This window comes from Hyaena hyaena, unplaced genomic scaffold (genome assembly GCF_003009895.1).
Source record: "Hyaena hyaena isolate Hyena2069 unplaced genomic scaffold, ASM300989v1 scaffold_931, whole genome shotgun sequence".
NCBI classification, from domain to species: domain Eukaryota; kingdom Metazoa; phylum Chordata; class Mammalia; order Carnivora; family Hyaenidae; genus Hyaena; species Hyaena hyaena.
This window is the reverse complement of record NW_024081564.1, coordinates 427,895-455,562: the sequence shown is the minus strand read 5'-3', so window position 1 is coordinate 455,562 and position 27,668 is coordinate 427,895. Positions and strand designations below refer to the sequence as shown.

The following is a 27,668-nucleotide window of genomic DNA, read 5'->3' as shown; positions in this document are numbered from 1 at the left end:
AAGGGTTGGCCGTGACGGTGGGGGTGACTGCTCCCCATTCGCTTGGGGACAGGCCTGCTGCCAGACGGGGGCAGGGAAGAGTGTGTCTGGAATTTAGGGGGTCATCTGGGGAACCTCCTAGTATCCCCACGTCAGGGATCAGAGCCAGGGAAAACTAGCTGGCAAAACCAGAAAGACGTGAGAAACCTTTTGGGAAAGCAGCCTGAGTCACCCTACCAGGTGCGTGGCTGAGGGCAGAGGACCATGGAGGGTGCTGGAGAAAAGGGGGTCTTTAATACCAACTTCTGCAGGTCACCAGGTGCACAGGAGCCCCACCTGTTTCTTCACGGGTTTGGTAAACATATCAGTTCTCTTATTTCCCCTTTTCCTCTCCAGCTCCAGCACCAGCAGGGGTAGGAGTGGTCACTCCTGTAAATCATCACTCAGAGTCTGGCCAAGGGAGGCTGTGACCACACTCCAAAGAGCACATCCCAGGAGCAGAAACGGACGTGAGGTCTGCGCTTGCACACGTCCAGAATGCACCACAGGGGCAGAAACTCGGTGCTCTGTCTTCACCCAGGAGTTCAGTTTAACAAGGGTGTGACGGGAGTACTGAGTTAGTGAAGGGATGGATGGAATGTGCCAGAACGTCTCGCCCCACAGCACCACCCCCTCCCTTCAGGGTCTCCCTGGCACTGCTCTCAGACAGCAAGGAAGCCAGAAATGCACGTTCCGGGTGTCCTTCCTTGGAGGGCTGTGGGTTAGAACCTGCCGGCCGGGTCCGGAAGGCGGGGAGGAGGCCACAGTTCACTGTGCACGACCTACTGCACACGCAGACCTGGGACAGCCCCGTGGGGGTCCTGACAGCCGCCGGCTTTGCAGCTGCCACCTGAGACAGAGAGTGGGGCTTCCCGGATGGTCAGACGGCTGCAGCGGCACAGGGCACACTGGGAAGCGCAGACCCTGGCTCTCTGAGCTGCACTGGGGCAGCTGCACCCTGCCCCTCACCCCTCCAGCTCTCCCCACGCCTGCAGGACTCTCCTTACCCGGGCACGTGCCCGGGCCCCCGCTCTCCCAGCCACGCGCTTCCCGGCAGGCCTGCCGCCCGGCGCCCACATCTGCCCGGCACCCGTGTCTGCCTGGCGCCCCTCCGAGGAGCGGCTCCTCCCGACCCTGCCCATGGGACTGGATCGTCTGACCTCACTCCGTGCTCCAGGGATGAGGCTGGAGCAGCCCAAGCTCGCTTTCTGTGCCCCGGTGGCTGCTGGGGACTGGACAACTACACGGCCCGGCCAGTGAGTGCAGGGGGCAGGGTCCTGGCCCGAGACAGTTTCCGAGAGTTCTCTGGTGACAGGTGGGTGAAAGGCTCACCCGCCCCGGGCACTGTGTCATGCTGGGGGCACCGCAGGGCTGCAGCCACTTGGCTGCAGGAGGGGCCCAGCCTGGGGCTCACACCGACTCAGAACAGCAGCGAGCCGCAGAGAAACGGAGCTTGATCCCTGACCAGAGAGCGCCTGGGCTCTGCCCTACCTTTGGATTTTTCAATTTCCATGCAGGTAAATACAGCCTGTGCGGACTGGGTTTCTGGATGTAGCCAAAAGCATCATGACCTCTAAGTGCGTTCACAAAGCTCCTTTACTCGTGGGCTTCCTGGCTAAATGTATTAACATTTGTTTCTTCCCACTAAAGGTCCAAATCTTCAACAGAGCTGCCCGCGTGAGAGCGATCGTCTCTCTCCACTTGTTCCTCTCTGGGCTGGTGAAAACCCCCAGGTTCTCCATGTACCGCAAGAGCGACTTTAGGAACCTGTTTTAACAAAAAGAAATGTATTTATTCTATCGTGAAACGGCCCAAAGATTTAACTGTGCTCTCTTCCTTTTGGAATTCATACTGTCCTGAATTTCTGTCTGCAAATTCGAGAGAGAGCAGCACGTGCAGAACGGAAACAGAACACAGGTCAGAGGGAGACGCTGAGAGCCCCGACTGCAGAGGCGGCTGGACTCCAACAAGTCCACACCTGCTGCCTTTTCTCACTTACTGTCAGTCAAGTGAGACGGGTTAGGAGACAGATCTAGGTTCCAGAAGGGGTGTTAAGAGACCACGGAGATTAGGTGCCACGTGACGCACACACAGGCACAGAACGGGGACAGGCGAGCCCCAGGCCCCGCGTGCGGGCTGCTCGTGGTCCCGGCTCCCCCGCGCCCGGCGCCCACGATGCCTCCTGAGGTCCTGCAGCTGCCGCCTCGTGGGCCACCTTCCGCTCTGGCAGCACCGCTCACAGAGGTTGACCAAACCGACCATGTCCTTCCTCTCCGACTGGAGGGAACCAGTCACGCTTGTACTGTCCAAGTTCTCTCCAGGTGGCCAAGTAGTCTACGATGTTCTCCGAAGTCTAACTCCAACTATTTTCAAAGTTAAAATAGTGATACAATAAAAATCCACATCCGGAGAGTGATGCTCAGCTGGGGAGGATGTGTATCTGGCAACGTCTACACCACTGGACGCCATCCCAGGACTCTGCTCCCGCCCGGCGTGCCCACACAGCCATGGCAGAGGCACCCCCAGCCCAGAGCATCGGCAGTGCTGAGCGGGGGGCCTCACCTGAAGCCACCAGTCATTAACGTTCTGCAACTTTGCTGCCCTTGTTTCTACATAGGTTCCACGCTTCTTTAAGAAAACGTCGGTCACGTGTTCATGTACATTTATTTATTTATTTTGAGAGAGACAGAGAGACAACACAAGCCGAGGAGGGGCAGAGAGAGAGAAGAGAACTGAGGATCCGAAGCAGGCACAGACAGCACACTGTCAGCCCAGAGCCCGACAGGGGACTCGAACTCACGGACTGTGAGATCTCGGCCTGAGCTAAGGTCGGACGCTCAAGTGACTGAGCCACTCAGGCGCCCCTCATATTCACTCAAACGTGAGGTATGTGCTACCTGCAGAGTGTCAGCAATATCACCCTGGGTCTGTCACCACACAGAGGAATTCTGAAAGCACTCACAAGCGCGTCATAAGTTTTCTGAAGTGAGCTTACACGGTGTTAGTTTAAAAGGTTCACAAACTTGCACCAAAAATCCACAGAGAAAAAGAGCAAAGAGCCAACCAAGACTCTGGGGTTTTAAAAACAGTATATGAAAAAAAAAAAAAAATAAAAACCCATAGAAGTGAAAATTACTTAAAATTACCAAAACATAATTCCACTTCTTGTAGATAGGTCATACTTACTTTAGATACTGTTGATATTCGTACGTAGTTTTTCCACAAACCACGTGAATGTTGACCAATTCCAGTGCAATCAGCAGTAAAATCAGGTAAAGCACAGGAGACAGAAGCTTAATACTAAAAACAGATGCTGAACAGTTAAAATTTGACAAACGTAAGTACTTTCCACTTTCATTAGTGAAAACACTTTTTCAATACTGTTTTCAAGTGGACTGAAATTCATACTTCTCAAGTGGAGGAAGTAGAAATGCCACTGTGGACGGTTCCCTGTGGCCCCCACCCCCCACCCCTGCCCCCTCAGAGGAGCGACGGCTAAGGTGGGTCTCCCAGCAGACAGTGGCCCGGAGTGGGCATGCTGGCGGGCTCCACAGCCTGTGATGTCACTGGCTCGGGGTCTCTGTGCCGCCGGCCAGCATCCTTCTTACATTTGATGTTTGGCAAAGGACACTCACAGAAAGAAATACACATGTGGCTTTAACATAAACACATGTTCAATGTCTCCAGGACTCAAAGATCCCAGAATCAAAGTAAGATACTATCTCACCCATGAAACCAGAAGAGTTTTTCAAACACACCATCTGGGGAAGGATGTAACGTAAGAGTCATTTTATAGACTGCTGGTAGGAGTGTAACTACATGTTACCTTCCAGAAACAGCCAAGGAACACCTGCTAAAAGCTTTACAGATACAAATACCACTCAACCCAAAACTCTAGGAATTTGTCCAAAATCGTAATTTCTTAGGGATGTAGCACATCCTGAAATACACACAGGTGAAGAAACCAAAAGGCAGGCGCACCCAGGTTAACCTGCTGTTAATATTTAAATATGCTAAATATTCCTTTGGGTTGCTAATACCCGTATTCTCATAAAGTAACATGTGCCAGAACCTCCTCTGAAAGTAAGCTTCAGAACCACATCCCATGAGAACTCCTGCCCAACAGGGACCCAGGATGGCGAGCCACACACCTACTCAGCATGTGCAGATACGTCTGTCTCTGCCGGGAGCGCAGCCTCCGTTCCACCCACTGCTGCTGTCTCCGCTCTGCGGAGGTGGCGACCTGGCTGGACACACGGGCGCAGTGCGTGCTGATGTTTCGGAGCAGAGTGAGCACTTCCAGAACGGTTCTGGGACAGAAGAGAGTTGGGACGGGGGTGCCACAGAGTTCACGGATCACCTGGGGCCACCTGGGGATTAGAGCGCAAGTTCTCAGGGCACGTGTTCACCGCCCAGGCTCCCTGGAAGGTCGGCTTCCATTGAGTGTGGCCAGTTGTGCGCTGTGCTCAGGCCAACGTGAAATATGGCAGGCGACACGCATGCTGGACCGTGGGGGACAGAGCGCACAGGGTGATCTCAGGCACAACGTGCTCGCACAAGCCCATTGAGGCGCACCTCCTCGCTCCCCTGGCGCCACAGTGGGGTCTACTGCTGCCACAGGCCCGCCAAGTCGGAGACACGGACAATGGCGGAATCTGTGACCGCAATTTAACAACTCTCAGACACTCACTTCTCCACGGGAAGGCTGTCCACGTCACTGGCGACACGGAGATTCTCAGGCAGGTGGTGACACAGCTCAGACACGATTTCTGTAACTAAAGAGTTGCAGGCATCTGTCTCAGAATGACCTAACCTGAAAGACAAAACATTTAAAGACAGAGGCAATTAAAGGCCCAATCAGCGCCCGTGCACAATCATTATTTTAATGGTTTACTGAGCGAAGCGCTTCACCTGCAACTTAGTTTTCCCAAACGTGAAACACAAAAGCCTCCGTCAGAGGCAGTGCTACAAGTAAAGAGCACGACTCTCACAAAAGCAACAGATCATCCGAGTGTCTCCCAGGAGGTGGGCCTGCTGCACCCTGACTCCAGATCACCTCCCCACCCATTCCTCTCCTGAGCTTCGGACCCTGCTTATCGCCCACTAAGTACTGAGAATGGATACCACCCTCCTCCCGCACGGCCCAGCTGGGCCCCCAGTGTGGAGACTGCTGCTCACTCTGCCCCGCCACACACTTGGTCATCCTCTCCTTGCAACCCCCCCCCTCGCCTGTCATCCTCACAACCCCTCCACCCTTGCACTTGATGGTCCCCCCCTCACCCTCCCCGCCCCACACCTGGTCAGGTCATCTCCGGAGGCTGGCCGTCACTGGGGCCCAGGATGGAACTCACCAGTCATCATCATCACCCTTCCACCCCTGTACTAGGTTGCCCCCAACCCCTCACACCCCATACCCCTCGCCCCACACCTGGCCAGCACATCTCCCGAGGCTGGTGGTCCTTCGGGCCCCAGGAACTCACCTGGCAGCCTCCTCAGCTTCTTCTGGAAAAGACAGGAGGGGCCAAATCTCGATGCTCTTCTCACAGCTCAGCACCTGCCGGAAAATACCCTACTGCTTTTAAAGATTTTACAGAACAGTCTGGAAAACATGTTTGTAAACCGTTACAGACGTTGCAACCTATAGCTTTCTAGAAGACGCATATTGGTAAGAACATCACAGATCTTACAGCCCTTTATAAGTAGCAGACAGGGCTTGGTTACTCCATGTAATCAGATAAGGGAAAGCCAGTGAAATTAACAGGGGATTAGCAGGTAGTTAATATCTGGACGAGCTGTAAAACTTATCCCAAACTCCTCCTGATGCCCTCCTTTGAGAGCTGAGGTCTACCTTTCCCCGCCTTCCCCCACCAAGCGGGGACCCGCCTTGGTGAGTGGCCTTCACCCGACAACACAGCGCAAGTGGGGATGGGTGACTCTGGAAGACAGGTCCCAAAGGGCTGCGTGTCTCCCGGGGAAGCCAGTGACCAGGAAGACCTGCACCAACTTCTCATCTCCTCCCACGTAGCATCCAACCAGTGGAGCTCACATTCCTTATGCATGAAAGTGTGACCAAACTAAACATCGTTGTTGACCCACCTTTGCGCAGCAGTAATAAGCAAGGCAATGACCTTAAAAAGAGCAGGATACAAGACTGCTACGTGACAAACAGATAAATAATGGATGGCAGGAATGAGAGGCTGCAGAAAAGAGTGATAATCCGAAGAACCCAGTACGGGCTGGGGGGAGGCGTGGAAGCAGCAGCCAAGGGGCAAGGGGGCCTCTCGGGGCTGGAGGCTCAGCCACGGAGGCCCCGGGCACAGCCTGCCGTCCTGGTGCTCCTCCTCCCGGGGCCTCCCTCCTTCCCGTCTCTGCGTGTCATAGTCCTACAGGCAGGTTCCGGGGACTTCCCTTCTGGTGAATGTTGTTCTTCGGAAGCTCAGGGCCACGGCAGGCAAGCTAAGTGTGTGGTGCAGGCATATCAGCCTAATGTCTCGCTGCCAAACAGAACTCACCTGACACAGGGATTCGGGCCGAATTCTCTCAGAGCAGCAGCTAGAACACCTCACATCGACTGCGGACAATGCCTTCTAAGTGACACTATTTTCCGTGAGACGCAAAACTTGGACTCTGTCATCTCAGACAGTCCCTTCCAGCTGCCCCTGCAAATCTCTCTCTAAACCCCTTATGTGCAGATTTTATAGCTTCCCTTTAGAGGGCAATCGCACTGATGAATTTTTAAGTTACAACTATCATGATTGTTAGATTCTTGGAGGTGACTCATTTTTGCCCCCTTGCACCACATTCATATCTTGCTGCATGCAGAATAAACTACCTAAGGTAACTTCCACACTCGAACTTCCTGGCAGAAATGCTTAAAAGTTTGTTTTAATTTAGGGGTGAACGATAGCTGGTCTGAGAAGATTAAAGGAATGTAGCCATTGTTCACCACCGACAAAAAGTGTTAGTAGTCCTGAGTTAATGGCCATGATAATGACGACTGCCCACCAGGGCCCCATGATGATCCAACTGACACACATCAAGTACTAAACACCCCAAGGAACAAACACTCCCAGGACTTAAACTGCCAGATGTGGCGCAGAAGGCTCAGAGGACAAGCCGCATGGTCTAGGCCGCCCAGACCCGCCAATGTCTACTGCAGGGGCCCATGCATATGCCCTGCCTGGAGGCCTACGTGTGACTCACCTGTTTTTTCAGCTGAGAAACTGGGTGGAAGTGAGCACTGTAGCCTTCAGCAAGAGCGACCAGTGACTTTACCACTGCCTTTTCCTGGTTCAGAGAAAACAGACAGTAGTTAGGACGACGTCCAGTCAGGCCTGTACTTTTCTTCTACTGAATGCTAATCACACGAGAGCCCCAATTTCAAATTATCTTCCTTCACAGAATCCCACTCAGCTGTAATAGAACTCTTCATTAAAATAGGTTCGAGACAGTAGTCAAATCGTGACAAATAGAATTTTTTTAAGTGAATCCAATTAACAGTGATAAATAGGAAAGGCCATGTCTGTTCTTTGTTCATGATCAATAACGCCAGAAATAAATAAGAAAGAAAAAGATTCCAAACAAACAACTGGGAATGTAAGAACTCCTCATAAGAAACCGGAACGGGAATCTAAACATTAAAAAACTGTACAAGCAAGAGAGTTATACTGCTATGAATACTTAATTGCTAAATACATAAATATTGAAAAAAAGAGTAAATATAACATCACATTTACAGCTGACGTGACTATGAAGCCAGAAACTCCACGCTGGCCAACTGAAAACTATGAGAAACAAAAAAGCCAGTGAGTGTACTCATTTTCCTCAGTAATCAAGCAGCAGCTTCCCCACATAGAAGCTAGAACTGCCCTGAATTCTCAACGGAACAAAGCAAGTCGCCAAGTCGAAGTTATGTCGAGAAGAAATACTCTTTCATTCGCTCAAAAACCCAAGTCCTACACACAGCCGACAGGGTTCTGGCCACGTGCACAAAATGGACAGGCAGCCACGACTCACACGTGAGAAGGTCAGTAATGAAGCCACAGAGGCTCTGGGGTCCGGCAATGGCCAAAGCACACGACTTCTCCTCGGGGACAGGAGAGGTGGCGTGTGGAGGATCACTCTGGAGGCCTCGACAAGAGAAAAAAGGGGCCATCGGAGGGGGGGGCAGTTCGGGAGAGGGGGGCAGGTCGGGGGAGGGGACAGGTGGGGGGGGGTCGGCCCAGCAGGCGCCCATGGTGTGGGGAGAAACGAGTCGGGGACATACATGTGGAGAGCGGAACACGGCACGGGGTCACATGAAGACAGGACTCTGGCCTTGGGACAGCACTGTCACTCGGGGGAGGCTTGAGGAGGGGAGGCTGAGGACGTGGAGACAGCACGTTTGGGAATAATGTTCGTGGTTATAAGAAGCATTAAGAATCCCGAAGTTAATCCATCAGCTCATCCCTGTTTGTTTCCTGATCAGTCTCAGGCTTTGTATTTATTGTATAGCGAGATGAGTTTGGCTGCAGTAAGAAGTGGAGAGGAGGCAGCGAAGCTCGAAAGGTAAGATGGACAGGAGAGTAACCCTACAGACGCTCAGCTCTGTCACGAAGGTCAGTACGGATACACCCCGAGCACCCAAGACCAAGGCCACTGTACACAGCACAGTGACATCCCCTAAATGCCGGTGGGCAATTGCAAGTGATCTGTCAAAGAAAAAAAGCCAAGAAAACAAACAAAAAAACCCAAGTAAATCCAGATTCTCTAACGCACTCCCAGATGAAGTAAGTTCTACCTGGATCAAAAGACCTACATTGTGGGCGGCGGGGACTACAAAAGTACTAGGGAAATGCATAAATATGTTCATAATTTTGAAAAGCAAAGGATTTTTAAGAAGAATTCAAAATACACAGGCCAAAATGAAAAACAACCTCAACACTGAAAACAGGCAACAACATGCACCCTAGAGAAGGCGCACACGGCTAATACACCAGTGGGAAAAGACAGATGCATAAAACGGAACACAAAACGTTAATAGTTCACAAGAGAACAATAAACTTCCAACAACCACAAGAAAAAATGGCCACGTCATCCAAAACCTACGTGAAGATAAAAACAAAGTCTTCCTGGTATCTCCCGCTTCAGAACTTTACTTTTACAAACTCACTTCCACAGGTGCCTGAATGGACAGTTTCCGTCAGACATTCTAACACGCAGGGTCCCGCCCGAGGGAGAACGGGGACAGCGGTGAAGAACAGCTTACGTAAACACGGGCGTACTGATAAACATGGAGGGTCAGGTAGCAGATAAAAAGGTAACACACTGTTAATGAAAACGCCAGCGACGAAACGGAATGAGTGCGGTGAGCGTGCGATGGTGACAGTGCCCCCGGAGAAGGCCTCCTCAGCGCCTCCACCTCTCAGTCAGTCTTTCCGTCTTGCTGTGACTTTTACACAACTTTTATAGTAACTTTACAGGGATGATCTGACAAAGGATTAAAATACCAGTAACTAACCCAAACTATTTGTTTTAAAATAAGAATTATAGTTTACAGACAGATGCAAATATTCGGCCCCGTCAACCTGAGTCACTTGTAAAATTTTCTGATCTATTTAGTTAATCCCATTTATACTTGTTCTTCGGTTTGTAGTATCTGTCAAGGGTATGTTTCTATTTGTTACTTTTTAACATACATCCAAGTTACTTAGCATTTACTGCAATAATGGTTTCAGGAGCAGAATCCACTGGTTCAATCCCTGCACACAACACCCAGTGCTCATCCCTACAAGCGCCTCCTTAACTCCTCTTGCCCACTTAGCCCATCCCCCACCCCCCACTCCCCCAGCAACCCTGTTTGTTCTCTGGATTTAAGAGTCTCTTGTGATTTGTCTCCCGGTTTTTATATTATTTTTGCTTCTCTTCCCTATGTTCATCTGTTTTGTATCTTAAATTCCACATATGAGTGAAGTCATATGATATTTGTCTTTCTCTGACTGACTTATTTTGCTTAGCATAACACATTCTAGTTCCATCCACATTGTTGCAAATGGCAATATTCATTCTTTTTGATTGCTTAGGAATACTCCTGTGAATACAGATACATACCACATCTTCTTTACCTACTGAAAATGTGTTTTTAAGAAATGGTTAAATCACTTTAGATTACATGATGCTGTTTAACCTGTTACAGCAACGCGTGTATGTCTGTAATCAAGTCACAAGTATTTGTTCTGCCGGAGGCGTGCTGTAACTCAGACACATTTAAACAGAAGACGGTTAAGGCTTAACGACATGTAAAAACAAACGACACTCTTTCATAGCCCAGTAACCACGAATCTACTGTTTTTCTCCCCGTACGTTACCTTAAGCACTGACAACAGGCCTTCGTCGATGAATCGGAGTAAAAGCACAGTGGAAAACGCGAGCAACTGGTTCGCTGCTGCTTTCGGAAATTCGGGGAAGCTGATTTCCCCATGGCTCAAGTGGTCTCTTACTCGAGGACCCTCCTGATGGTTCAAGAAATCCCAAAGGAACTCCTGTCAGAACACGAACAGAACAGATCTCATTAGCTTTCTCAACCAAGGGAAGAAAAGCGCTGAGGCCCAGAACGGGCCACGCTGCCTTGTGCGCGGACCAGCGCGTCTGCAAACGGAGACAGAGAACCGAGCTCCCAGACCAAAGTCGTCGGGGCCGTAGAGCAGAGGTACCGGGCCGGCCTCTGGCCGGAGCTCTCAGGCCTCTAACTGTGCCCGCGGCCCCGCTGCCGGGCAGGACCATCAAGGAAGCAGCGCCAGCACCGCAGGACCCGCTGCATCTCACTCACAGCCTCCCTGAGCGAAGAGGCGGAGGTGGCCACGTCTGGCAGCCAACTTTCCTTCCAGAGCAAGCACCTCTGTCCCCGGTGCACACACCCTCCTCTCTCCCTCCCCTGGGCCTCCCTCCCAGCACCCTTGCTCCCATCACGGCCTCCCCCGGGAAGCCAGACGAAGACCGCTGCTTCTTTCTCCACAGCACAGAGGGAACAGAAAGACAGAACCACTGACCCAGGCAAACTGCCAGCAGACGGAAGAGTCACAGAGGTTCAGGGTGGAAACAAACTGCAGGTAAACTAGCTCCAGCATCCTAACCTCCTGATGGCAGAAATACGGCCCAAGAGCACACCGAATCTCGCTAAAGTCCCACAGGGACTAGAATCCAGGTTGTGATGGGGTGCCTGTGTGGCTCAGTCAGTTGAGCATCCGACTTCGCTCAGGTCATGATCTCACGGTTAGTGGGTTTGAGCCCCGCGTCGGGCCCTGTGCTGACAGCCAGCTCAGAGCCTGGAGCCTGTTTCAGATTCTGTGTCTCCCTCTCTCTCTGACCCTCCCCTGCTCACGCTCTCTCTCGCTCTCAGAAATAAATTAAAAAAAAAAAACATTAAAAAAAAATTTAGAATCCAGGCTGTGAAACTCTCGGTTAAAGGAATAAATACAGGGGCGCCCAGGTGGCTCAGTTGGTGAAGCACCTGACTTCGACTCATGTCATGATCTCACAGTTCGTGGTTCGAGGCCCGCACTGGGCTCTGCACTGGCAGCAGAGCAGATCCTCTGTCCCCCTCTCTCTCTGCCCCTCCCCTGCTTACACTCTCTCTCAAAAATTAAATATTTTTTAATTTTAAAGAAAGGAATAAAAAATTCTACTTACAGTCCAAAATAGCTACCATAGTATCTTCCTAGAGTAACAAAATAAAATTTGATAAATAGCAAATGGCTCTACATAATTCTCTGTGCTCTTCCAACACTCACACTCACGAGTCACACTTGACTGTAGCCGTCGCTCACACGGCAAGCCTGGCCACCCCGGCGGCACATACCACACAACAGACCCAAATGTGGTCTGGGAACCGGGCCTTGGGTACCCAGCAGGGAGCAAGGCCCCTGCGCTGCAGTCACACCTAGCACGCGTCTGCGGCACGTGGCAACACAGCGCGGGAGTGGTTCAGATGCACCGTGGGGAGCACGTCACCAGTCAAAATTAACTTCACTGTGGAGAAGTGCTAATCACACCCACGAATACAAGAATATTAGATTGGAAAAGGCCTAGCATTTTACCATTGCAGGCTCTCCAAGGAAAAGAGGAAGTTGGTTGACTTTACCATCATTCAGGTGCTTCGCCAATATCTAAAAGATCAAAAATATACATATGGATTAACACACACACACAAACACACACGGAACCTTCAGAGTCAATGGAGACGTATCTTTGGAACAACATGCTATGCAAGCACCAAGCAAATTAAATGCAATAACAACAGTCCTAAAAACAGAGCAGCCCCCATTCAAGAAAGTCTTTCTTAACTGGTATAATGACTTTAGGGATATATATACGAATGTATGTATCTTCTTAATTGTGTGCACACGTGCGTGTTTACATGTATTTATATGCATATTTGTACGTGTGTGATAATGTGTATATATATATATGCGGATGCATGTGTTTATGTGCATACGTGTGCATCTATGTGTATTTATACGTGTACTTGCAGGTACAGACACGTGTGTGTATGCATATGCTGACATGTATTTGCATGTAGACGTGTACACGTATTTATATGTACTTGTGTGCCTATGAGCACGTTTATCTGTATGTTTATATGCATTTCTGTATAAATGTACATGCATGTGTATTCGTGTATTTGTGTGTATACAAGTGTATGTATGTGCATACTTATGTGTGTGTTTATGAATATTTGTACGTGTGTGTTCATGTACATTCATATGCATAGTGTGCGTACATGTGGACGTGGACAGAAGCATACATCAGAGTTACTTCAAAGGCCACTTTTTAACTCACCAAAGACTCTGGAACCCAACCACCCAATCCAAGCCTGTTGACCTAATCCTATACAGATATGACTACGCTATTTTAATTCTCACGGTATTAAATGTATCATATATTTAAATCACAGCAAATTATTGACCTAATGGAATAAAGTTGGAAGGTAAACAGGCACACAGTCTGTTCCCACCCACCCATTCACTGAGGAATCTACGAGTTATCTTAAAGCTGAAGTAGTCTCTCTGCAGACTCTTCCCCTTTGTCCCCTCCTGTAGGCTAACTCTGAATCGCACTTCAAGCTAGATAAGAATCATTACCCAGAATTACACACACAAAACCTTCTGTGCTATAAAGTCATAAAAGGTATTTTCAACAGCAATTTTTACTATTCCAGATATTCACCTTCAGAATCACACACCCAATTCACAGAAGAAATGTGTAAGTGTGTATTATACACACAAAGAGGGAGTTCTCGTATATTTCATTTGCAAATTAAGCAAGTGTCATTCTTAAATCTAAAATGTAACCTCCAGGGCTCGCCTGGGTGGCTCAGTTGGTTAATCATCTGACTTCGGTTCAGGTCATGATCTTGTGGTTCATAGGTTTGAGCCCTGCATCAGGCTCTGTGTTGACAGCTTGGAGCCTGAAGCCTGCTTTGAATTCTTTGTCTCTGTCTCTGTCCCTCTCTCTGCCCCTCCTCTGCTCACGTTCTCTCTTTCAAAAAAAGCAAAAACAAAAACACATAAATGAATAAAAAAATGTAACCTCCAAATAATTGCAGGATATAGTATTAGTATCTCTTGGCATTTTCCAATGTTAGTCTTTCTGTAACTTTAGAAACTAGGTTAATAATACTGGATCTCAAAATTAGTCTGGAAAACTATACTCTCAATTCTATAATAAGGGTAAGTGGGGTTGTTTTTTTTTGTTTTTTGTGGGTTTTTTTTGCATATATGACTAACCAACATTTTCCTGCGTAACAGAAAACACTTTTGCTTGTTTCAAGAGAGAAGTTTACTTACTTCATCGAAGGTGGTATAAAGAGCTGTTGACTCCAGAAAAGGAAAGAAAAAAAATAAAGCAAAATGTAAGTACAGCGACATTATTCAGTGCAGGAAAGAAATTTCTAGTACACGGCCACAGACATGAAAACTTCCGAGAATTATCTAGCACCACTGTGGGAAGAACGTCCTGTACGCAGAGCAGCACGACTGGCGTGGGGCCACGTGAAGACACAGCTCCCACAGCGCTTCGGCTCAGAGAGCACCCATCGCCTCGCAAGGCACGACTCACACACCCAGTCTCAGCTGGCGGCCACCACTCACGGATGCGCCCTCGACAAGCAGCCGTGTTTTGGGTGCTTCCTGGTGTAACCAGTGGTGTCTGCACACACAGGCTCCAGCGCCACTGCCCCAACACGGAAGCCTGGCTTCCGCGCTCCCCAGGAGGGAAGCCCAGGGCAGCTCCACACAGAGGCTTCTCTGCAAATCAGGACATGAGTAACTCCTATCTCGAAAGGCTGCTGGGGGTTCTGGAAGATTTTACACATGCTGCGATGAAATCAGTGTTTTGTGGAAGCCAGCTCTCAAGACAGGCGTCTCATCTATTATTGCTTATTCACCTATTCCTAATTTAACATCGTGAAACTTCCTCCGACACTTATGATATAGAGAACTGTATCTTTAGCTCCCAAACCTACACCGCTGACCCTAAAATCTCTGAGTGCTATTCTAAACATCCGATTGCCTCTTCGATACCCCCTACCACTTCCTCAAAAAAGCTGAGCTGCTCATTTATCTCCATAAACTACACACACTAACTTCTACTTTGTTTTATGGAATTGGTATAAATGGCTGACCTCTCTCCCCTACTTGTTAGAAGTCACAAAGTCTCATTCATCTTCTTCCTATCTGGCCCCGATCTCAGAGACCTTATGCTGTTACAAGGTCAGTGAGTAACAGCCAGTGCACAGTACTTTACAGCTTTATAGAGTGTCTTCTAAATAAATGGATGCTACATTTATCCTGAACAAGAACCTCGGCTACAATTTAAGATATTCTTTGATAAATTATTTCCTCTGAGAAAACAGTCTTGCTTTCCACTTGTGTGGTCAAATAACAAGGAAATAACGGGACGTATTTATACTGCAGAGCAATGAGCATGCCAGCATGAAGGAAGCCCAGCGGTCCTTGAGTGAGAGCTGTGACAACAGGGGTTCTGGCTCTGTCTGCCAGAAGACAGATGCCCCACAACAGTGCCTGGCACTGCCCTGGGCAGAGCCAATACGAAAGGCACCGGGCATGGGCACCAGGGCACAAATGTGAACCCTCCGCTCCTGAGGAACCTGCGCCAGAAACTGTCCACAGGTGCACATGAGGCAAAGCAGAACGGCCACGAGATAAAACAGAAACAGGACACAGAGGAGAGAACTCTGAGTCTGTGTAGACGAGGCTCTGGGAGGTTACCGATGTGGCCGGAAGCAGTCAGGCAGGGGACAGTGGACACAGCCCTAGGAGACACACACACGTCCCAGAACCGGGGAGAGGCCTTGATTAAGCCAGAGGAATTGAGACAGGAGATAAGCCAGAGGAAGGCTGGCCGCACAGAGTCCCCGGCACAGCGCACACCACAGGGGAGGGCAAAGCTCGCCGAAGGCACCGGGGTGCCATTGACAAGTATTATGCAGATGAGACCATAAAAGATGTAAGAATATTCATCGGTCTGTAAAACAACTTGTGGGAATGTGAGGATGGGTTAGAGAGGGAACAGAGTCACGAAGAGCACTGGGAGGGAGACCTCTGTGTTGGGAAGAAGGGACCCAGGAGCAGTCAGGGGCAGGACGGTCAGGGTGGGCTGGAGACTGAGCGGACGAGGTGGCGATGAGCGGCTGAGGGCAACAGGGACACCAGAGAACACATTTGTGGGAGAGAAAGTACGGTTTTCAGAAATAAAGTAGTAGGAGACGAAGGAGGAAACCCCTACGAAAGCATTTCGCCAACAGGTGTAAACCGGACCCGGAAAGCAGGGGAGACGGCTTCCTTGAGAAGCACTGCAGCCTCACGCTGGAAACTTCTGTCCAGGCACTGCTCTGGCTACACCCACACCTCGGTGTATGCTGACTTTCATTTTCATTAGGTGCACAGTTTTTTCTAATCATTCTCCCTGCAGAGGTAGGGTGGCCAAAGACATGGCATGAGTAAGATCTCCCAGGGGGCAAAAGGGAGCGCAGGGCTGAAAACAAAATTTTGACGGACGTTTCTACAAAGAGGCAAAATGAGGAAGCTGACCCAGTGAAAGAAAGAAGAAGGCCAGTACAGCAGCGCCCCCATTCGGCCCCAGTACAGACCCTCCCTTTCCTCTACCCTCCGCATCCTCTGACCATTAACGGGGCACATGGCTGCCCAAAGACATCTCCAAGCCACTGCCCAAAGGAAGCGGTGTCCTCAGATGGCCACGCTGTAGACCACGGACCACCTCATGGGGTTACAATGGTACCAATAATAACGGCTATGGAGACCCAACAAGTGGTTTCTACTTTTAAGACATCAAGTTTAAAATACTTGGAAATACCACAGAACTATAAAAAATTATCATAAATAATTATAAGTTCTATAAAATCATTATAATAGGAAGCCATAAAAAAATGGCACTGAAGCCTTCCAAAGAAAATTCTTAGCTAAGAAATTCATTTACCGGTAAACAAAAACAAGAGATTAAAAATGTAAGCAAGCCCAGAAAACTGTCCATACCGCAGCAACCCCTGCTGTGACCAAAGCACGTGTACCTCGGCTGTCAGAAGTCTTTGTGGACACGTGTTAATGGTGGCAAAGACTCTCCGGAGCCCCGTCTCTAGCTGTGCCAGTACCAGCATGGCACAGTCGGCAAACCTGCAAAATGGAAGGTAACTAAGCCAACCCCAAGTGTTAAAAGCAAACACGGGCACCCGTATTCCAGAGGTCACCCACGTGTGCTCAAGGCCTGGAGGGCACAGGACGCGCTACTGTGAGCAACAAAGCGAAGCACAGTCTCCTTCGCCTGGTGATTTTAAACTCATTTCTGCTGTTTTTGTCTATCAGCAGGAACACGTTTAGCAGCTTAGGAGAATAAAATGTCATCAAAGATCTGCCTAATTCTTCCCATCGCTGGTAAAAAAAAGAAAAAACCACTCAAATACCAGGATTTCAGGGTACAAATGAACGCAGACGTGACAGAACCTGAGGGGAAGCAGAGGCCGGGCACCTCCCGGGTCCCAGCGCGTCTGCTCCGCCCTCAGCAAACAGTCAGGCTTCCCTCCCGTTTCGGGACCCTCGAGCGTGGGACATGCAGCACTCTGCACAAGCACTTAGGTGGACTCAACACAGCCGTCCTTCTCGACTGTTCCAGAAGGATGACGCGCAGCGTTTAGGACCCCACTACGAGCCAGCATTTTGTTCATGGTGGCGGGATGCTTTGTGCCCAGCCCTCCTGGAGGAGCCCCATTTCTCTTCCACTCCAGCAGCAAAAACACGGAGGGTAAAGGATTTTAGGAGGGACCAGCCTCCAGACTATCAAGAACCACTGAGTAACACCACCCTCAGTTACCTGTGTGACTTGAACTTGATTAGTGCGTCTTCCCAGTACGGCAACATGATTTTTAATATAAAAGTAGATTTCTTCATCACTTCTTCTAACACTGAAAGTACCTCAGAAGTCACATCTACAAAATAACAAATATATATTTTTAAGTGTTTATTTTGAGAGAGAGTGAGAAAGAGAGGCGCGTGCACACAGGAGGGGCAGAGAGAGATGGAGAGACAGAGAGAGAGAAAAGAATTTTTAAGCACTGTGCTGACAGTGTGGAGCCCAACATGGGGCTCAATCCCAAGACCATGAGATCGTGATTTGAGCCAAGACAGAGTCAGACACTTGACCAGCTGAGCCACCCACACCCCAAGAGAAAAGGATTCTTAAGCACCATCACACTAATCAAGATATAACCAGACTGAGGGACGGAAGCCCATGAGCTGACCCATCCAGGCCGATGAACGGGGCCCAGGGCAGTGACACATGCCATCCAAGAGTGAGACCAGGAGACTGGAGCCCGGACTGTAGGTGGCCATGGGCACCCTGGGGCAAGGGCACGTGGACAACGGTCCCTTTAGTGTTTAGGCTATGACGTTTGAGTAGAGGAGTTCAGGGTGGACTAGCTGACCACGCTGACCGAGAAAAGTAAAATACATTTTCAGAAGACAAAATAATGGGAGTGGACTTTGCATGATGACGACACACAGGCTCATCCTTGGGAGCAAATGTGCCCCTGGAGGGGATGCTGATGGTGAGGGCGGGCTGTGCACGCGTCCGGGCATGCGAGTGGCGGAAGTCTCTGCACCTCCTGATCCATTTTGTTCTAAACCCAAAACTGCTCTATAAAGTCTCAAGAAGTGTACACGATTGGCAGTCAGCAGACCGCCCAGGGTCCATGGCACAAAGGCGCAGACCATGCGACTATGGCGACTGGGGCTGCGCATCAGTGACACAGCTGCCACACCCCTGCTGCCCAGGGCTGGGGCGGGGGGGCAGGAATGGGCACGTCTAACTGCACTTTCCAAGTTTTGTGTCCCCTGCCTCCATTACTTTGGCAAATGGCTTTGCCGCAGAAAACAAAAGAGAAGACAGAGAAGGAGAAGGGGATGTACGCTTCAGAACAGTACTAAGCCACCTGTGCGTCAACACACCTGGAGGATAAACTCATAGCTGACTCACGAGGCCGTGACTCTCACAGACTCCCCACCACAACCCTAGGGGCCCCGTGGAAAGAGGGAAGGTTTTTGTTTGTTTTAATTAGACATCCATTTCCTTGGTTTCATTTCTTTTTGGAAAACATTTCTTTTTCATGTTTATTTACTCATTTATTTCAGAGAGAGAACGAGCAGGGGAGGGGCAGAGAGAGAGAAGGGAGAGAATCCCAAGCAGGTTCCGCACTGTCAGCGCAGAGCCTGATGCAGGGCTCCATCGCTGACTGTGATTTATGACCTGAGCTGAAATCAAGAGTCGGATGCTTAACTGACAGAGTGTCCCCAGGCGCCCCAGGGAAGGATTTATGTAGCAAATTTCAAGCAACTTTTGAAAGCATCTTGCCTCTGGAGAAGAACTAGTCCACCTGAAGGGTTCAAGTCCCTGTGCTACTTAATGACTTTACACACATCTGTACGAAGACACATTCAGGACAAATGGGAAGTGCAGTACTTGCCCGGGAAAACGGCCAAATCCTCAAGGTTTGGAAGAACTCTGAAAGGTCGGTGCACCAATGCGAATTTAGTTTGTTGCAAGTAACTCCTCAGCAGCTGACCCAAGCCGGCTGTCAGCAGCAGCAGCATTGAACAATATCTAGTGCGCAACACCAGAGCGTGTTAGAAAATGCACTGTCATACCTGTGAACAGCTTTACTATCAAAGAACAAGTTTAAAATTAAGAAAGCACAACACCCGTAAAGCGCAGGGAAGCCGCCCTCGCTGTAGGGATTAAGCAAATGCAAAGGCCAAGGGGCCAGCTGCAGCCTCGCAGCCGCCCTCCAGAAGGCCAGGCGCCGGCCCGCCCTCGGGACAGTGGAGCCCACACCCATCACGGCCCTCAGGTGTTCATCTGCCCCGTTTTACCTTCAACTTCCTGCTTCAAAACTCTCATCTTTCCTAAAATACACTGATGGGAAATCCGAGATAGAACACTTACGACATCAAAGGAGAGAGAAAAAACTGCTTTACCAGCAACGTACTTTGGAGGGATTTCCTGAGGGGACGCAAAGCCGTGCCACAGGATGTTGCGCAGATTGAGCCCATGTGGAGATCCAATGAAGACTTTCAGGACATCCATCTGACCGGGTTAGGAACAGCAGATTACCGAACAGCTGAATAATTACCAAATTACTGCATAAACCAACATAATCTACAGTGGGAAAACGTGTGCTTTCTTCTCTAGAACAGGCCCAACACTTGGCTAAATAGTAGTGGCAGTAATAGTCTTAACACCCAAAGAGCATTTCCTGGGCATTTAATGCGTCAGACATGTTTTGTGTGTTTTTATTTCTCACTGATCCTCAGAATAACCTCTGGGAAGGCACTACTGTTATTCCCACTCGGCAGATGAGAAATACAAGTGTGGAGAGGTGAAACCACGGCCTCAGGGAACCCAAAGCTATAAAGGGGGATGAGACCTGTCCCAGGCTCTGCAGCTTTCCTACTGGACATCGAGCCCACCTCCTATCTAGATCAAATAGAACCCGGTGAACAGACGCTACACAGAAAGCAGCGTGTGCTTGCATGGTAAACTACAGAAGGTAGACTGGGGAGGAGGCGGGACCACTGATGTTCCCATCCCAGGCCTCCCTCACCTCACTGTCTGACCTGAAGCTTCACCTGCTTCTGTCCCTCCGCTCACATGGTCAAGATGCCCATGATGGGGACTCTGCTCTTCAGACGGCAAGAACCACACATGTCCGTGGGCTGTCTCTGCGTGTGGGGCGCCATGCTTGGGAACAGATTCGGGAAAAATGGAAGACATGCACACTAAACTCAAAACTTAGTCATGTGAGAAAGAAGAGTGAGTCTCCAGAACACTCAGGAAAGGACTGAAAGCCTCCTGGCGGAGGAGGAAACAGATGCATTGTCACGTTCCCTCAAAGGCAGGGTGAGCTGGAGACGGAGCTGCAAAGAGGGGTCCACTTGGAGACACCTTCATGCTCACCTCAGTTTTTAATACGTTAATATTGGTATCTAATATTAGTGATCATGATAATCTTCATTTAATTATATTTGTTTTTAATTTAATACTAACTTTAATGAATTGTTCACACCACCGGGGCAATCAGAAACACAAAAGCCAAGGGGCCGTGGACCCGCAAGGCGCACGGTGTGGCTGCAGGCAGGGAAAGGCGACCGCACTCCGGCGGACAACGAGAACAGCTCAAAACAGTGGGATCGGTTTCAGAATTCAGTGTTAAGGAGAATTTTGTACTTTTTCTTTACTTCACATTCTCCACTAAAGAAAATGATCTTTAAGCAACACAGAACCCCTGTAAAGTGGGAGAGCATTACTGAAAACAGATTTCTTACCCAAAATAATGTATTAGGGCTTGTAATGTATTATACGACCATTTTAAAACACCTCCCGGGCTTGCAGCCTCCGCTTTCTGCAGGACGCTACCCTGGCTTTCCCCTTCCCCCTGACCCTGTCTCACCAGTTGCCTAAAAGTTATTCATTCGTCTTAAACAACTTGGGTCATGTGGCCTGCGGAAGACTTTGGAAAAGTATATAGCTCTGCACGGTTTTTCATTGGCATCTTTTTCACCCTAAGTCTGAGCAGCTGCAAAGGGTAAACATTCCCACACATTAAAAATGCTCATATTTTAGGACAAAACTATAATATCACTCTTTAAATGGTTAGAACTTTATTCTAAAGTTACTATAACTACTAATATAAAATTAAGGAAAGCGAAAGAGTTCACACTGTTCGCCTTGTGGCCGCATGGTGCGCACACCAGCAGCACGACGCTGTGGGGCGCGAACCCTGGAGCACACTGCCCCCCCCCACCTCCCGGCACAGCAACTCGGGGCCATCCACCAGGGCTGTTCCACCGCACTGACACTCAGGGTGAGAGACAGGTGTGTCTTTTGGCCAGAGAAGTGGCAATTTTGAAAGGGCGGTGGGAAAGGAACATACGCTTGAATTGCTGATATAATCAAATTTTTCCTCACAGGGGATCAATGTTAAGACACTAAAGGACAGCTAATACGAAGTGTTTTGTGTTGTGCCTACTCTTCGAGTTTTAGGGAACAAGCTCACCACAGACTGCCCGAAGACCTGAGCAAGCTCCTGAGACGTAAGCAGATCTCTTAACAGAAAAGGACATTCCTTCCCATGCAGTAAAAATACCTAAAATCCAAACAAGAGTTGTATTACAATCTCATTATAATAAGCCAAATAATGTGAAGAAAAACTCACCCATAAGGCCACTGTTCCTGCAAATGAGGGGAGAAAGAACTGACGATGCCAGTGTTTGGAATTCATAATCATTCAAAATATTATGAGGCGCCTGTGAGGCTCAGTCTGTTAAATATCCGACTTTGACTCAAGTCATGATCTCACGGTTAGTGGGTTCAAGCCCTGCATCGGGCTCTGTGCTGACAGCTCGGAGCCTGGAGCTGCTTCGGATTCTGTGTCTCCCTCTCTCTCTGCTCCTCCCCCACTCAACGCTCTCAAAAATAAACATCTGTGTTAAATGATTACATTTTATAGGAAACCAGTAATTAAAATCAAGAAATCTGAGTACAGCTGTGAAAGTTTTATGTTCATTCAGATACTTCACTAAACCAAAAGAAGGAGTTCTCACACTTACATCACCCAAAGCCCGTTCTAGACACGCTGTCAGTTTCATCAAGCTAAGAGAAATAGCAGGAGACTGAAGGCTTTCCAAAGCATCAAGTATTTCAGGAAATAACTGTTGAGAAGAAGACATATGTTAGAATTTGTGCTCAACAAGAAATATTACTCAAAGTAACAATATTCTTAATGAAATTCAAACTTCTAAAGGTTTCAATTGGTATATTTTCATGACTTTTTTTGGAATAGGTAAACATTTTCTATGTAAATATACAGTTGAACCCTGAACACAGGTTTGAACTCCACAGGTCCACTTAGATGTGGATTTTTTTCCATAAATACAGTACAATATTATAAGTGTGTTTTTTCTTCCTCATGATTTTATTAACAACTTTTCTCTAGCTTACTTTGTTGTGAGAATACAGTATATAATACACAAAACATGCAAAACGTGTAATCAACTGCTTATGCTACTAGTAAGGCTTCTGGTCAAGGGCAGGCTGTTAGTGGTTAAGTTTTGAGGGAGTCAAAAGTTATATGCAGATTTTCAGTTGGACAGGGTGACCACCCCTAAGCTCCACGTTGTTCAGGACTCAACTACTATAATATCTAAAGGATGAAAAAACTGTTTACTACCTAAGGAGTTTTTCGAAAGTTTTTTCTTCACTTAAATGTTTATCGAAAGCAATAAATCTGGCATAAACAGTCAAATATTTTGACCCAAACCTTATTTCTTATTTTGATTAGTTCTTTAAAAAAACAGTCACTTAAGAGCCACTAAAAGGGGAGAAGCAGTGACCTTCTACTCCACATCAGGAAACTCTGAGGTATTTTAGAATTAGACCTTTCGTAGCTGCTGCTCTATTGTGGTTGCTGAATGTGCCAGGTGGAGTGGCTGCTTTGAACCCACCAACAAACCAACCCGAACAACGTGGCCCCAAACTATCCCTCCCTGCTTTGACTCACCCTCCCCAAACCAAGCATCTCCACCTCATTTCCTTGTCCCACGGTCTCAAAAACATACTGTCCCTCTGTCTGTAGGTCTCTTGTTCTAGAATGGTCCACTCTCACCTGTCCCAGGACCAGCACCCATGTGCCTAACCACCTCCCCAACCCCCAGGACAGATAATGCATCCGAAAACTTCCTCTGTACAAAGGATGCGCTTCTCAGCTCAGGCCATGGAGACTGCGTAGCAGTCCCAAGTTTTCCCTTTTCACAGGTGGAGGCCAGAAGATGGAGGAGACTCCTCTGAAGTTAGCAGGTAACGAGGGCCTCTAGGTAGAATTTGTTCATAAGTCAAACCTCTGGGAAAGCTGTCCACTGCAGCCACGGTGTATAACGAAGTTCAAACTGCCCCTTGGTCAGAGATAACAGATGTGAGTGGACGGCCTCACAGACAGGGCCCAGCAGCCTCACACTTCCTGGGTAATCCAGACTCTGGGCTTCAAGGAGAAGGGAGCAAGTGTTAGTATCACAGCTTCACATTCTGTGATAAAAATGCCTAAATCAGCAGGGCACCTGGGTGGCTCCGTTGGTTAAGCATCCGACTCCTGATTTCAGCTCAGGCCATGATCTCACAATACATGGGTTCGAGCCCCACCTTGGGCTCAACCTTGATGACATGGAGCCTACTTGGGTTTCTCTCTCCTCCCTCTCTGCCCCTACATCTTTTCTCTCTCAAAATAAATAAATAATCTTTAAAAAATTAAAAAAGAAAATGCCTAAATCATCAAAAAAATGCTTTAATTATGAAGTTTTCACAAAATCAACAACCAGCTTATAAACTTACAATAAAGATACTCAGTTGTTGCTGAAAACAAGTTACACAATACTTATCTGATACTATAAGAAAACTGCACTATCGGTAGGGGTGAGGGAAATTTTACACGTAAGACGTGTTGAGTGGAACAGTACTGACAGAGGTCTGCAGTGTAGAGAACATACGGACCTGATTCTGTGTAGACCACGCAGTCTGTGACTGTCTTCCAGTGCACTTCACCCCTCTGAGTTACAATGCTACTGATATCACAATTGCCTCTGACTTCAAACCCGAATTTACAAATCATATCATAGACCGAGGGAGAAAGACAAGTGGAAACAGGATCTTCTAATAACATCTGAAATACAAAGAAGACACAATTTAACAAGTGAAATAACGTCAATTATATATTCAAGTAACAAAGAAATCCTATTCTACCTCAACTACAGAATATACTCAGGTATAGCTACTGTTAACACACTTGCTGGCTGTCATGAGAGCTATATGATTAAACAGGATTAAATTTTTTTTAATGTTTATTTATTCTTTGAGAGCAAGGCAAGAGCACAAGCGGGGGAGGGGCAGAGAGGATAGACACAGAATCTGAAGCAGGCTTCAGGCTCTGGGCTGTCAGCACAGAGCCTGACATGTGGTTCCAACTCGCCGACTGTGAGATCGTGACCTGAGCCAAAGTCGGACGCTTAACAAACAGAGCCACCCAGGCGCCCCAAAACGTGATTAAATGTTAATTAAAGATAGTTTACATAAATGTTTTCAAATAAATGTTGAAGATTTGAAATTATTAATATTTAAGACATGAGTTTACAAAGTTCAGCACACCTGCCTTTCTATCCTATCCCACAGTTATCAAAATGATCAATTTTTTCAATGGGGAATGGAAAAGCAGAAAAACAAGCATAATGACCTAAAACACAAGTAAAAAGCTTGCCTCTGACTCCCTGTGTAGTGTAGAAAGCAGCAAAGCACATTGTTTCTCCATGAGGGATTAAATAAAACCAAAATCCTCATAATTAGCCCTACATTCCACTCACATCATTCTATAAACCTGCAAAGGAGTCACACTCCGGGGCTAAAATTATCCTGGGGTCTTCATCTGATGCATCAGGTTAAGGGGTGTCTGCCCCAACATCAGGGATTAAGCCCTGGCACCCCGAGTTTGGACGCTGGCCCCGACCCAGCGTCGCCCTGTTACACCGCTCGCCTCTCCTGCTCCCCAGTCTCGCTTCCCACTCTCAGCCCCACCTGCCAACCCATCCCCCCCAGGCCTTAGCAATTCAGGTGCTGCCCAAGAAACATGCACATCACACCTTCCATGTGCCCAAGAAACATGGCACCAGTGATGCCATGACCCCACAGACCACACGCTGCTCAGCCGATCAGAGGTGACAGATGCCGCAAGTCAGCAGGGGCAAGAGGGGACCTGCTCGCACAGCCCGGGCCTTCCGGTCCACGTTCTGTTTCTTTGAGCTTCTCCTTGGCGGCAGCAGAGCCTCCTGCCCCAGCAGCTGAATCCGGTCTGCGGTTCTCCGGCCCCTGCAAGGCCCAGCTGCAGAACAGCCTCCCTCCCCCCCCCCCCCCCCCCCCCCCCCCCCCCCCCCCCCCCCCCCCCCCCCCCCCCCCCCCCCAGCCCAACCACCACCACCTGTCCAGCATCTGCCCATCAAAGGTTTGCCTCCCAGAATCACCAGACTCTCCAAGAAGCTGAGAGGCACCACCTCTTCCTTAGAGACCCAAGTTTCAGCTAGGTGGGACCTTCCAGCTCCTGAGTTGTAAAATTCCAACTTTCCTTAGCTGGGAGTCCGACAGGTAGTGACTGCTTCCTGCAGGTACCAACTCCACGCTTTTAGAGAGCTCTCTTTATTCTTTTTATAACAATTCTATACCTTGTTAACGCTTTATTAAATTCTTAGTTCAAAAACTAGTGTGGTTTGTCTCCTAAACGACACAGAAATAAAACCCTAAAGTGTTACTTTCACGTGACAGAGGACTCCTTGCGTTTTTAAAAAGCATATAAATCCTAAAGGAACGAGTTGCAGTTCTGGGGTGACAAGTGGCAGACAAATATTTTCGCACAAGAGCCCACCTACTCCACCACTGCAGGCCCTGGAAACGGCCAACAGAAGCCGTAAGAAATGTCTTTTCTTCCGGCTGTAGTCGCCCTATCAACATAGCTGCCCCAGACCATGGTATCCTACAGCACCAGGGTGGGGTCTTCGACAAGGTGTCCCCCCGGGACACGGCATGGCCCCTGCACACAGCACATGTACACCAAGACCTAATTAAGCGAAGGCTCGTTCTGGCTGGAGCCTACCTGCGCTCGTCTTCAAGTCCCTACAACCTTCAGCTTTCAGGAATAACAACATCCTACCCCCTGCCAACACGCGCGCGTGCGCGCGTACACACACACACACACACACACACACACACACAATTCTAGAAGTTGGCTTTTATGTTAACTTTCAAGCACATGCTCTCTTGTACAATGGAGGACGTTAAGAAACAAAATTTCACTTCAAAGCAAGAAATATTAAATAACTGCCATTTTGTCACTCATGACAAACGCATTTTCCTGTGTATTAGTTACAAACACGCCGTCCTCCCACCAGAAGCCCTGCACGTGCGCGCGTGCACGCAAGTGTGCACGCAGGTGTGCGCACCCACGCATACCATCATGCCTGGAAACATCGGTGTCTTGTCAGCTATGGGTCAGCGCAAACAGCCTATGTTCAGGGGCTAGAAAGGCTCAGGTTTGACTTCCTCCTCACTCTTTGTACCTCTTGCTCTGAAAAAATGTGGATTCTGAGCCTCTGTCCTAACTGTAAATGGTGCAGGGTATTATCATCTTTTAGGGTTGCAGTAATTAGAGAGAACACTTGAGAAGCGTCTGGCGCATTGTACTCGAACAGTAGCTATCGCTGCAAGTGAGGGCCGACGTTTCCTATTTCACTGCAGGAGGCCAGAACCCCATACAATCCGAGCCACGGCCACTAAGACCTGCACAAATCAGCCACCAGTTGATGTTACCAAAACGTGAAATTTGAATTTGTATCCGCTGCTGAGGTAAGTATCACACGGAGCGTGCCGTATTGCTTAGAGCACGACACAAACTCCCTTCAGGACATGGAGACCGCAGAACACACCCCGAGCAACGGCCGCGTGCTGCTCGCACGACCCTGGCCCTCGGAACCCGTGAGGACGCGGCGCTGCAGGCGCGGGAGCCCGTGAGGCCCACGCACGAGCACAACACTACATTCTTACACTGTCCACTCGCGAGTTTCAGCCTGGGACCTGCGCCCCCGTGACAACTGGGGGTCGAGGCGGCGCCCAGGTGATCGAGGGCAAGGGGTGCGTCTTCGCGGCCAGAGCCGGGCGCCCAGCTTCTGTCCGGTAGCGGACGAGGGGGCGGGCAGGGCCGACCTGCCTCCGAGGCGGTGCGGGCGCTTACCCGGCGGAGCCCGGGCACCGGCGGCCAAGAGCGCCCCGCCACGGCCCGCCCAGCCAGAGGGGCGCGGCCGACGCCGCACAGCCTCCAGTCCGCAGCGCGGCGAGACCGGGCGCGCAGACGGCGCGCACCGACGCGCACGCGCACCCCAGCTCGCTCCGCTCTACCTCCAGGACTTCCGGCTCCGGGCGGCCGGCGCGGCGAGATGACGCACGCCTGCCCCGCCCTTCTCTCCCGGCCGCGCTTCCGGGTGGCGGGGCGCAGGCGCGAG

At 49.2% G+C, this 27,668-nt stretch overlaps 1 protein-coding gene across 7 annotated transcripts; it reads right to left on the bottom strand.

The window, feature by feature from the left end:
- Positions 1-1,596: 1,596 nt before the first annotated feature.
- ERMARD (ER membrane associated RNA degradation) lies at positions 1,597-27,559 on the bottom strand. 7 transcript variants are annotated; one of them, XM_039221022.1, is made up of 18 exons: positions 27,214-27,559; positions 24,124-24,292; positions 23,478-23,617; positions 22,191-22,292; positions 21,638-21,727; positions 19,571-19,668; positions 19,049-19,185; positions 17,401-17,515; positions 16,604-16,706; positions 13,842-13,874; positions 12,093-12,161; positions 10,365-10,538; positions 7,222-7,305; positions 5,499-5,572; positions 4,709-4,831; positions 4,170-4,388; positions 3,205-3,318; positions 1,597-1,785 (listed from the first exon to the last, which is right to left on the bottom strand). In XM_039221022.1, exons 2-18 carry the CDS (start codon positions 24,290-24,292, stop codon positions 1,602-1,604), a joined length of 2,028 nt encoding a protein of 675 aa, XP_039076953.1. In that variant the 5' UTR covers positions 27,214-27,559; the 3' UTR covers positions 1,597-1,601. The 7 variants fall into 7 exon arrangements, with proteins under 7 accessions (XP_039076953.1, XP_039076955.1, XP_039076957.1 ...); XM_039221024.1 differs by having other exon boundaries at positions 27,401-27,559; XM_039221026.1 differs by lacking the exon at positions 27,214-27,559 and adding an exon at positions 26,623-26,938 and having other exon boundaries at positions 4,170-4,328.
- Between the last annotated feature and the right edge of the window lie 109 nt (positions 27,560-27,668).